The sequence below is a fragment of the Ictalurus furcatus genome, chromosome 18 (genome assembly GCF_023375685.1).
Source record: "Ictalurus furcatus strain D&B chromosome 18, Billie_1.0, whole genome shotgun sequence".
Classification (NCBI taxonomy): Eukaryota; Metazoa; Chordata; class Actinopteri; order Siluriformes; family Ictaluridae; genus Ictalurus; species Ictalurus furcatus.
The window spans coordinates 803,776-816,181 of record NC_071272.1 but is presented as its reverse complement, the minus strand read 5'-3'; the positions used below and the strand labels follow the sequence as shown (position 1 = coordinate 816,181).

The 12,406-nt window shown below is 38.4% G+C and overlaps 1 protein-coding gene across 1 annotated transcript; it reads right to left on the bottom strand.

Moving 5' to 3' along the window:
- Positions 1–204: 204 nt before the first annotated feature.
- tbca (tubulin cofactor a) lies at positions 205–8,271 on the bottom strand. The gene is made up of 4 exons (XM_053649385.1): positions 8,099–8,271; positions 3,922–4,027; positions 1,729–1,815; positions 205–465 (listed from the first exon to the last, which is right to left on the bottom strand). The coding sequence occupies exons 1-4, from the start codon at positions 8,149–8,151 to the stop codon at positions 385–387; spliced, it is 327 nt and encodes a 108-aa protein (XP_053505360.1). The 5' UTR covers positions 8,152–8,271; the 3' UTR covers positions 205–384.
- Between the last annotated feature and the right edge of the window lie 4,135 nt (positions 8,272–12,406).

The following is a 12,406-nucleotide window of genomic DNA, read 5'->3' as shown; positions in this document are numbered from 1 at the left end:
TTATGGTCATCAAAAATAAATGACCAGGCCATTAATGGAGTATATCAGAGAATTCAGACTCTCTGGGTATTTCCAATAAAGGAGATGCAGGAAGAAATAGCGAGGCTGACCCTACCTGTAACCTGACAGCTGTACTGAATGATTTTGAGAAACTACATTAAGAAACTTGAACATGCTACAAACAGAAATAAATGGATCAAAAAGTTGAATAATAAGATTGTTTATTTAGTTTTGTGAACAATCAACAGAGAACGCAGAGGCACACTATTCGTAGTGTTACAAATCAATACAACAATGAGACGATGACCAGACTTATTTCCGAATCAACATTTTTAAGAAGTCCTGAATAATGGAATGGACACTTGTTGCGCATGTGTGTTTACATCATCCCTCCAGTTTGACAGAGTCTAAAACACTTCTGGCCTCCTTGTATTCCTCCGATTCTTCAACATCCACCTCCATTTCCTGGAATACAAAGGAATGGCAAATAAAAAACAGACATAAATCACAAATTAATTCATGTCATATAGCATCATCATAAGATTCAGGTTCTTCTTATCGAGAGAACTATTTCCTCAGATTCTACCTGAAAATCATAAATATACTCTAATACGTGGCAGTCTGGCTTAATATTCTTGCATCAATCCTTTATCTTCCTTCCCCAAATCTCAATCTAGTACTCCGTAAATTTCTGATGTCTGTTTTCTCCAAATGGAACGACGTTTGGTCCATGACAGGAATGTGCCGACATTACATTTTCATGTCAACTGCATAACCTTTTTCCTCATGGATTATAGAGGTGTTTGCTGTGTTGCCATGTTTCAGTCATTCAGGTCATTTCTGAACTATCCCTGCCCTTATGTGCTGGCTGACAGGTGGAAATAACAGTAAAATTGCAATTAGACTGGAATGCCTTCTCAAATCTACTTAGCTACAAAACTGGTGCCATAGAGAGCTTATTTAATGGCAAAGAGAGTATACATCATCGTTCCTTAAATTTTTATCTTTATTGTGATGTTTCTTTAATAATGCAGTTTTAAATACCCTACTTGAAATGCAATTTACCAAAATGTTTTTTTTTTTACATTATAATTTATGCACTCTAGTGTTATTCATTGCCATTTTACACCTCACATTAAATTGAATGAATTAACAGCTCAGCATTGGCATGACATTAATTAATTTCATTTTACAGCAGCGGGTTATATAATGTCTTTGAAACACTGAAGCAGTGCTTATTTACTAAAAAAAAAAAAATTGTGGGCTTTTATCTTTTATGCAAGAGACACCATGATTAAAGCTGGAGGCTTAGCAAAAACACCCACTATGTAGAAGAAAGAAAACAATATCTGCCATTAGGCACATGCCATTGGGCTAACTGGCCAACTGGTTAAGATGTCCCTTTATTAGCACTGAAAAAGTGGAACACTTTGGAACGTCCATAAATATGGACTGTTTGAAGAGCTTTCGACATTTGGCCTAATTTGGCCTCTGTGAGGCTCTACAACACAGGATTGTGTCAGATTACTACACGTCTCTCAATACAGATGTGTTTTTGTAAATAGTACAGGTATTGTGTCTTTAATTTAGAATACATTTTAAAAACATGCTAGTCTGATCACTAGTCAGATGTATTTATCAAATACTATTCTCTTCAGATTTGGAAAATTCACACAGGTGACTGATTTGGTCATCAAAGAGAGGAAGGAGTGGTTTGTTCATGCTCACCAACAGCTGCTGCAGATCAGCATGAGCCATGGCTAAACGGCGGTGACAGTCTGGAATCATCATTCTTGACTCCTGCAACACCTCCATCTGTTACACATGCAGACACCTTGGTTATCATCAGACACGCATCAAAGCAAAACTTTCTCTGCATCCACTTGTGAGAGAGATCGCTCTCAGTCTCTCACAACACAACCTGGGTCATTCTGCTAAAGGAGAGTGTGTGTGTATTTTTGAAATTCCTTTTGTAGTTTGTTTGAAGCCACTATTTTTCCCCATTCCAAAACCTGGCAGTGTCTAGCCTATTAGCCTGTACAGCATTATCCCAAGACAGAATTGATGGAATTTATAGCTGTTGTACCTCATCTGCCTAAAGGTTCGACACGTGTGTTCTGAGAGCTCCTCTGCTCACCAAGGTTGTAAAGAAATGGGTTACTGTGACCCTCCCATCACCTCGAACCAGTCTGGCCATTCTCCTCTGAAATCTATCATCAACAACGCATTTCCGGTCGCAGAACTGTTGCTCACTGGATATTTTTTGTTTTTCACACCATACTGTATAAACTCTAGAGACTGGTGTGTGTGAAAATACTCAGACCAGCCTGTCTGACACCAACAACCATGCCACGATCAAGTCGCTCAGATCAGTTTCCCCCACATTCTTATGTTCAATGTGAACATTACCTGAAGCTCTTGACCTGTATCCGCATGATTTTATTGCGCTGCTGCCACATGATTGGCTTATAGGAAAACTGCATGAATGGGAAAGGGTACAGGTGGTCATAAGGGGTACAGGTGGTGGGCTAAGTATATGTGTATATATATAGTGGATTCAGAAGGTATTCAGACCTCTTTAGTTTGAGCACACTGATGTTATAGGTTTAATTTTAAATGGATTAGATTTACATTTCTGGCTATTAATCTACAAATAATAACCCATAATGACAAAGCAAAAACAAGATTTTTTTCATAACTATTCCCACTTTATTCAGTACATTGTAGAAACACCTTTAACAGCAATTGCTGTTAAAAGTCTTCTTGGGCAAACTTTGCACATCTGCATTTGAACGGGTTCTCCAATTCTTCCTGGCAGGTCCTCTCAAGCTCAAATCAAATTGGACAGGAAGTGTCTGTGAACTGACTTCAGGTCTCTTGACGGATGGTCTATGGGGTTCAAGTCTGCACTTTGGCTGGGCCACTCAAGGACATTCAGAGTCTTGTCACAGACCTCTCTGTATTCCATCAATTCTGTCTAGTCTCCCCATCTTGGCTGCTGGTTGCAGGTCTAAGCAAAAATGCCACCCTGACTACAGCTCCTAAAACCACACAAAATGACTTGAAACTGGGCAAAAATTTTCAGCCAAAGCTGAATTCATTTCAGGGGAGGAACGTTAACAGTGGAGCAGACTCCTGACGCAGTATATAAAGTGGCATGGAAAAGTATTCAACCCTCCTGGAATTGATCAGACTGGTCTGAATAACAAATATATACACACATCTCAATAATAATAATAATTTATTTTTTTAAAATTATCATAACACAAGGCCTGAAATCGCGACCATTTCGGTCACATACGCTCCCGAAATTTAATCTGTGTGACCTCTAAATATATTTGGGAGCATTTTTGCGAGTGAAAATAATTGTTGTGGTGTGACCGGTTTTAATTTCTCTACAAAACGTTCGCTAATTACTGCACAACATGTGCCTGTGAGCTGATGCAGTGACCGTCCCACCTTTCTATCCGACGTTACAGAACCATTTAAACTTCATCTTTACATTCTTAACTTTAATGCAGAGTTTAGATTGGTTATCATTAGCCGTCAATCACTCCCTTTCACCGTGATCTGTTGTCACGTGACAGGGAGCTAACTAGCACGCTGAAGAGAGAGGGTGAAAAGAACACACACATTGCTTTTGTAAGCTGCCTAAAATTACAGATAAGGTATCTCGAGTTGGCATTGGCGATCATGTGGCGAATATGGATCCACCAGCAGAAAAGTCGGCTTAAAGCCTGTTTCACACCGCACTCCGCAGCAGAGCAGAAGCTCGGATTTCTCATTTTGACAAATTGCCCATTTGTCTAGATAAAACTGTTTTTTTTTTTTTGTTATTTTATCTTAAGTCTGCCTGACCAGCGCACCCTTATGTGCTCCACATTAACAAGCTCTCTGTTAATTTGCTGATTTTGTATTTACCTGTTTCCTGATGACATACTCGTCCCCTGCCTCTGCTTTCAGGCGTTCAATTTTCTCCTCTTGCTGTTTTGCCTCCTTTATGTATAACACCTCTTCCTTAGCGAGCCTACAAAACAAGAACGAAAACAAAAGAGGGGTCATGTGACAGCAGGAACCTAACCACAAAGGGAGGCTACATATTTTATCCATCAGTGTGTTGCTAGATTCAGTGAGCTTTCTAGCCACCCAGTCAGCCCAACGCGTAGCAGACATTGTTGCGCGTGCCAGCTGGATTCAGCCAGATCGCTATGTGGGGTACCACCTCCTGTTGGAGATGCCAGGATTGACACCACCAGTGTCAAAAAACATAAAATGTGTCCTCATTTCAGCAAGCCCCATGAGAGAGTAGACAGTCACCACATATACCTCCATTACACAGTGAATGGCAGCATGGGGAAAGGGGCCAGTGTGAGACTGGAACACATTAACCTGCTTGATTCCAGAGCGGTTCACCATCACCTTAGACCTCTCAGGCTCCTCAGACTTAGGCTTCTTGTAAAACAAAAAATTTAACTCAATCAAATTAAACTGTCTAACTGGAATCAGAGCTGTTTATAGAAGAATGGAAGCATAACATAATGGAGGTTCAAATTCAAAGTATACATTAACTACGACAACTAATTCTGCAAAGTGGACCTCACTACAATGCTGTTCCTGGTTAAGGCCCTGAGATCTACCATGAGCAAACAATAATTGTTTTTTAATCAACATTGACGGCACTCAAACAATAAAAGAAACCTTAGATATGGAGAATTCAAACAATTTTCAAAAGAACTTATTGACCTGTTAATGAATATGTTCACCACTCCTTGATTTGAAAACCAGGTCAAAAAACTCCAATTATGTTGGCTTATGTTATTAATCACAGATTTTGTGATTTTAGTCAAAATAAAAATAAATAAGTAGACGCCTGTGATATAAATACTAAAATGTATAATTGTAACAAATAAAGATAAGTCAATAATTCAATATTAATTATTGCGGGGTTGGCATTTTACGGGTTAGTTAGATGTTCACGGAAGATCAGACCTTCAAATTCTACTGATCAGCCTGCATCACTTACTCTTATACTTTTACATCAATTACACCAGATCACTCCATCAACACACACTTCTTTAATACTCAACATATGCTCTGATAATATGGTGGACAGAATGAAGGGATATAGGGACGGATTAGGGGATTTTCTTGAAGGCGAAAGGTGCTGAATAATTCCCATAAAGCTGAAGGACAAGCTAATGGAAGTGCCATGCTCATGTTAAATTCTCATGGTGGAGCTGAACTTCTTTACAATGGCACTGCCAGTGCAAGGATTCTGGGCCATAATAGAAAATCGGATCGTACTGGAAAATCAAGGGAAGAAAGGAATCAGAGGTGACATACATTCCATTGCCTTTAATACTGTAGTTTTGAGGTGCCAGTGCCCACTTACAAAAAGCAAATTACAGTTGTCATTTTATTAAACTCCATCTACTGAGCTAGACCCAGAAATGGGCAGCTGGATTGCGACAGTACAACACACACACACACTAAAAACGATAAAGAAACACCATGAAGGTAAAAGACAAAGGGACACAAGCAGAGGAAGCAGTAGTGTTAAGAGTGCAATTTTTTATAATTAGTTTGCATTTTGTCTGTTTCTTAAATTGTATTTTTAAAAAAAAACCTAAAAAAAAAAACCTTTGGGTTTCAAGATGATGATTGATTTTAAAAAATAAATAAATAAATAAATAAATAAATAAAATACCAACAGTGTATAATTTTAAAAAATTAAATTCCCAAATGGTACCTGCTGCCAAAGGAGGTTGACCAATCCTGCCCACTGCTGGAGTTACGTTGTGTCCGCCTGTGATATGTTCTAAAGAATTAAGTTTCCCAAAGTCTATGTCCCAAAAAATATACAAGTAAGTAAGTTAAACAACAGTAACCCTGACCTGGATAAAGTGACACTAGCATCCAATACACTCCCATGTTAACTAACGCTGCCTTTCTTTGTCCCACAAGTGTCATATTGGACCGACCTCTACCTGTATGTCGGTCTGTGGATCCCAGTCCCAATACGCACTTCTAATGCAGACCTCCTGATCCCATTCTTAACATTAATGCTGTATTTTACTGTATACATGTATTTTATGTTGTGTGTCAGTGAACTGGTCTACTCAAACTCAATTCACATTGTCAGAAAATTTATTCCAGACATTAATATGTTATATGACATTTTCAAGAACTTGGTGAAAAAGCTATGGGGAAATGGTTTTAATACTATTGTTTAGATACATTTAGTACATTTGTAAATATTACACTGAATTTGCAATGTTAGCATATTTTTGGTGCATTATGCTGGAATTAGCCACTGGAAGATGACTAAATTGTGGCCATGAAGGGATGCACATGGTCAGCAATAATACTCAAACAGGCTGTGGCATTCAAGCGATGATTGATTGGTACCTGGCCTTCACTGGGGCTCTGTACAGGAGCAGGAGCTAATGAAATTAGATGAAACCTTCGTTTTAGTGAAGCAATAAGGGTGAGGTTTCTCCCATAGCTTCTGCAAGATATACTAAATGAACTGAAAGTCTCTCTGGTAAATTATAGAGGAAAATCCTATTGTTAAACATTCGCTGTGTTAGGTGAATTTCAAATATCTATTTGCAAGAAACACAGTTGCACTTCATCTTACTATAAGGATTTTCTAGTTGGGTTTATTTGGCTGAGTAGAAATTTGTCAATTGGTTCTGCACTCCAGTCATTTGTTCTCATTTGCTCTACTACTGGGCGTGAACCATTTGATTTACCTAAATTAGAGTAGTGCAAGTGTTTTTATTGTACGAGCAGAAATCATGAATCATGGTCAAATGAGTGGTTTAGCATACATTCTGCAACTAGCTTGTGAGGATGTTTGTGTGGATATGGCACCAGCCTGGCACTACCATACTGGCATAAAGTCGGCTTGACGTTGGACGTTCGAGATTCGCAGATAGGCGGAAATTAAGGGACCGTCTCTAAAGTTACATACGACATTGTTATACACGTTTCTAACTTCAATAGCATTTGAAGGGAATGACTTACAGTCACACAACCAACTGGAAAGTGTTCATCTAGGTGTCAGCTATAACGCACACCTCTTAGATTTCTGATATGCAACAAAATAAACTATTAAATCATATATAAAAATTGCCATGTATTTTATTACTTATTGGGCTCGTACATAAAATATACCATAATTTACAGCTCAATAGCATTTGAAGGGAATGATGTACAGTCACACATCCAACTGTAAAGTGTTCCTCTAGGTGTCGGGTATGATGCACACCTTTTAGATTTTTGATATTTAACCCTACAATGCATGAACCAAAAAACCCTTCACGAATCCATAAAGGGGGTCAAAAATGACCCGTACTGGATTGAATGGTTTTCTTCACAAAAAAAAAAAAAAAAGTCCTATTAATGAAATAATTACAAGAACTGATGATCCACGAATGTTTCAATATTTCAAACATTTTTATTTTTATTTGTAATCCTCGTCCCTCCTTTCTTCTGTACCATTCTGCTTGTTGTGCCCTGAACATGCGTCATCATTATTAGCATTATTAGCATTACCATCTTCAACTTTATGCCAGTCACTACAGACACCCACTACAGCCCATAGAGGGTTTTCAGTTATGGACATTGAGAATATCTATGTATCATCAGAAAATCACAGTAGCTTCAATTATTTATTTATTACAAATTTGCTTCATCTAATACAGCTTGTATCTGACAACACACAAATTCTATAATCATATAAATACAATACTGTATCATGTAATAATGAATAATACACAATATAACGGTACATTTTTTCAAGTCTGTTGCTTGTTATTGTTATGACTGTTGTATTTTGTTCTGGTGCATTCTAGGTTTAGCATGCTAGTTACAAAAACACCATGGCACTATTTTTTGTGGGAAATATGAAATATAATACGAGAGCTGGCCAGTTAACCATGAGGCTCAAGTGCCTGAACATTCTAACGGTTGCTAGCTGCACCAGAGACGGTCCTTCCCACAGTTCGGCTGTGTACCACGACCTAGCTCTGGAGAAACAGCACTCATGCTAGCAATAAATAAGCTTCCAAACGTTGTTCTTTTGTACACTTACCGTTTCACGACTCCAGTCTTTATTTTTATCTGGCGTATTCTTGGATCCGCCATAATAAAGATGATTTCTGAGAAGTGTGGTAAGTGCAGAGTCGTAAGTACGCACAAACACAGCAGCTGAAATACAAGCTTCCCTAAACTTCCAAAATGCCCGACTGCCCAACGTGTAATGGAAATGTGCGCATGCGCAAAAGTAGTGCGCATGCGCGTTGCTACAAAGTTTCGTACATGTGTTCTGGAGAATTCAGAGTTTGCAGATAGGGAGAGATGTGTGTGGGTGTGTGTCACACATGCGGGGTATTCCAGAAAGCAGGCCATGCGACTGACCTGGGTAAGTTTACTCCGAGTTAACGGATAACCTCGACTTTCTGTTACAAAAATGGAGGTAACTTTCAGGGTATGTAAGTAGCCATAGCAACCTACTCTCTGAACATCACCAGGTTCTTTTCCAGGATTAGTGTGTTTCAGGGAGCTGACAGAGTGTAGTGTGCCCTTTTGAAGAAGATCCAGTGGACGAGGAAACACAGATTATATCCTTTTCATATAAATCACTTTACCATTAGGCAAAGGTCGGCAATTGCCTTGGGCCCCAAGCTACCAAGGGCCCCCAACACGCTGCATAAACTTATGGTTAAGAATGTTGTTTTTGCTTTTTTTTTTGTTTTTCACTTTTTGCTAATTAATTAAGTTTTTCTAAAAAGCTATATGCTAAAATGCCATCAGAATGCTTAATTCATGTGTGTCTCAGGGCCCCTTCAGTACCCACGACATTGGACTATTCTACAATTTTATTGCACATATGCAGACATGATTAATAAGCTGCTGTACCATACAGCAACTTATTGTTTGCTCTTGGCAAGCGGTCATAGTGAGAGACTTATTTATTAATATAGGCCTAATATCAAGATTAATTTAATAATATTAATGTTAGAAAATAAAATACATCATTATTGTTATATTATTATAGGAGTAGTACTAGTTGTAGTAGGCCTAGTCATAGTAGTGGTGTTCTATTTTGGGGGGTAAACTATTAGATGTGTATTCATGTTAGTGTTAAATAAAGTTTCCATCCTGATTCAGGAATTGTACACCTGAGTGGTACAGTTCTCCTACACTGCACCCAGATAATGCCCCCTGACTAGCTAACATGCTGTCTTGATTGTTTTATATTCTTTGTCGCGCTGTTCTTCTGATTGGCACCCTGTCCAGGGTGTACCCCGCCTTGTGCCCGATGCGCCCTGGGATAGGCTCCAGGTTCCCTGTGACCCTGAAAAGGAGTAAGCGGTAGAAGATGGATGGATGGACTGTTCTTCTGTTTGTTTGCCTATTTTACAAATGACATCTGTTCAGTGCTACTTCAAATAAATGTGTTTAAATAGCATTTATGTTTCTGTTATATATTTATGCTAGTAAGTGGTGTTAAAATTGGTCTAACCATCAATGAGCTGGTCTACACAATTTTGTGCAGTTCTCTGGCCATAAACCATGATGAACCATTTATGAAGATGGCAAGAGTGAACCAAAGAGATTGCAGGGTGTTATGAGATGTGATCTGCCAGCATCATTTCTAATTAAATGACTAATGCACAAAGTGAACAGTTAAGTGTGGTTCATTGTTTCTATATTTCCTCTAATTGAAAAAGATATTTCTATTTATTGCTTGACCATTCAACAATAATCATTACTAGGTAAATACTTAATATTTGCTTTAAAATACCAGTGCTTCAGCAATTCAGTTTCAAGCCTGGCCTTTTTATGTTCACGGTTTTTTTTTCTCCATTTGTAGTTGTAGAAGGTCCAGCTCCAGGTCAACTTTTCTAATTTGCATTTGAAGATGGACCTTATACAGCTCCTTTGCAGGCAGCTTGGAAGACAGAATGATAATTCAATATAATTGATATTATAATCTGTAATACACAGACCAAATATTTTTAATCAGGACAACTGCAAACAATTTTTACATTCTGTGTGGATGTAGATGGACCTTCCTCTGTACAGGAATCCCCAGCCATAATCTTTAAGAGGTCAATGACAAAGTTTAAAAAGTCACATCTTTTTTTTTTTTTTTTTTTTTTTTAAAAAAAAAAGAAAAACAAAAAGGGAATGTATTATATGTTATACCTCTGTGGGCCTCCCAGCATCTTCATTTTGTACCTCTGTCACAGCAGAAGTGGTGTCTTCATCCTACAGTACAAATTACTAACGATTGTATGAAATGTTTGGTCTAGCAAACAGAAACAAGACCTGAAGACAATAATCACTTACAACTGTGGCAGGATGTGCTGATACTGAGCACCATTCCTGCAGGAATTACCAGCTGAATAAACAAACATTATATGAAATGTATGTTTTGTCTTCTAATAGTCTATTCAGTACACCAACTGTGCAAGAAATGTGTTTATCCATGGTCTAGTCTCTGTCTCTGTCAGATAGAAAATTAAAACACTCCACTTACAACAGGCTACCTTAGGCCTGAAGGTTGTTAGTTGGGGGGTTGGGGAGTTCTGCGTATACACTTTATTTGCATATTATCGTGCCTTTTGAGCCATTTATGTTTTATTTATTATCGCTTGGCCACTTCAGATCTACGAGAAGTGGGAGACGGAATCGCTGCAATCCGTTCTAAATAAATAAATAAATAAAAATCACTCGTCATTAACTTCAAAGCTAAAGAGGTTGGAAAGGGGGGGAAAAAATGTTTCACTCTCATTGCTAACCGGAACGACCTAATGATGTAGGATTTCAGATTCGTCACGGCTTAATGCGATTCATTAGAGCCAATAGTGAATTTAAAAAGCCAAAGATAATGCATTCTCTTACTCGCTGACACGCCAAATAACGGCGGCTACAGAAGACATTCTGATGGGATATGAGGGCCATTATTATTAGGTTACCATACATCTACTGCAGGTGTTAAGTTAAACTTAAGCTTAGCTTAACACTTTTAACTAAATAAAAAATAATAACAAACATCGGCTACTCCCCAGCCCATTCACCCACTTTGTCTCTTTTATTCCCTTGACGGTTGATTATTGGTATTTTCCTAGTTTTCCAAACTAATAAGTGACACGATCAAGCATTTGGATGGCATTCCCGAGAGCGCGCGCAAGCTGCTCGCCTTAATTGATATTGAGCGAAGCGCGCGAGGGCCGCCGCTGGCTAATTTGCAGTTTAATCAGCGTCAGTAATGAGTGTGGCTGATTAGCGCTGGGTGGAGAGAGAAAGAGAGAGACTGTTACAAGGAACGTCTGTCAGACCCCGGTGATAATTTAGGACTAATTGTAGTGATTAGAGCGAATTTGGATGACTTTGGAATTTTCTAACGTGACGCGCCTGGTTGTGTAAGTGTGTAGGTGTGTAAGTGGGGTTTCTCAAGGGCCTTATCCTAATATTCAAGGAAATGTTTAATAACGTTCAAATGTCTATCTTCAACCCTAACAACGATTCACCCATTTACTTTTATGTAAACTTTTTATTAGCTTTTGTATTAAAAAAATATTATAGGCCTATGTTTAATGACCGTGTAGGTACAGGTTTAAAAAAATGAAGTCCGATTTAATCTCTTCTCATCCATGAAGCGAGTGTGTGTGTGTGTGTGACCTGTCTGTTCGTCGAAACGCACCCGACTATTCCAGCAGCAGATGATAAATGAGTCTGCAGCGTTTTGTTTGTGTATGTGATTTGTAGCCTCGCTGTTGAACCTGCTGGTTAATCTCATATGTACAAGGTTTTAACTAACTTTATGCTTATTTTGTTAAACTACCCCAAAAAGTTGGGTCGATGTGAAAAATGTCAATAAAAAAGCAGAATGCAATGATTTGCACATCTTATTAACCCATATGTGATTCACAATAGAACATAGAAAACATCGAATGTTTAAACTGAGTAAATGTACCGTTTTAAGAACAACAACAACAACAAAAAATGTAATTTTGAATTTATGGCCGCAACACGTCTCAAAAAAGTTGGGACAGGGGCAACAAACGGCTGGAAAATTAAGCGTTAATAAAAAGAAACAGCTGGAGGAATATTTTGCAACTAATTAGGTTAACTGGCAACACGTCAGTAACATGATTTGGTATAAAAAGAGTATCTTAGAGAGGCAGAGTCTCTCAAAAGTAAAGATGGGATGGAATCTGGATGGAAGTATATGTTGCTCTAAAACCTGCATGTACCTTTCAGCATTGATGGGGCTTTTCCAGATGTGCAAGCTGCCCATTCCATAGGCACTAATGCACTCATACCATCAGAGATGCAGGCTTTTGAACTGAGCATTGATTAAAAGCCAGATGGTCCCTCTCCTCTTTAG

What these genes read in the sequence shown, in the direction of transcription:
- tbca (XM_053649385.1), bottom strand. Translation starts at nt 8,151, where the DNA reads ATGGCGGATCCAAGAATACGCCAGATAAAAATAAAGACTGGAGTCGTG. An exon ending in AGTATGTCATCAGGAAACAG is followed by an intron (nt 1,816 to 3,921) that starts GTAAATACAAAA and finishes CATGTGTAACAG; the next exon opens with ATGGAGGTGTTGCAGGAGTC. An exon ending in CTGATCTGCAGCAGCTGTTG is followed by an intron (nt 466 to 1,728) that starts GTGAGCATGAAC and finishes TTTGTATTCCAG; the next exon opens with GAAATGGAGGTGGATGTTGA.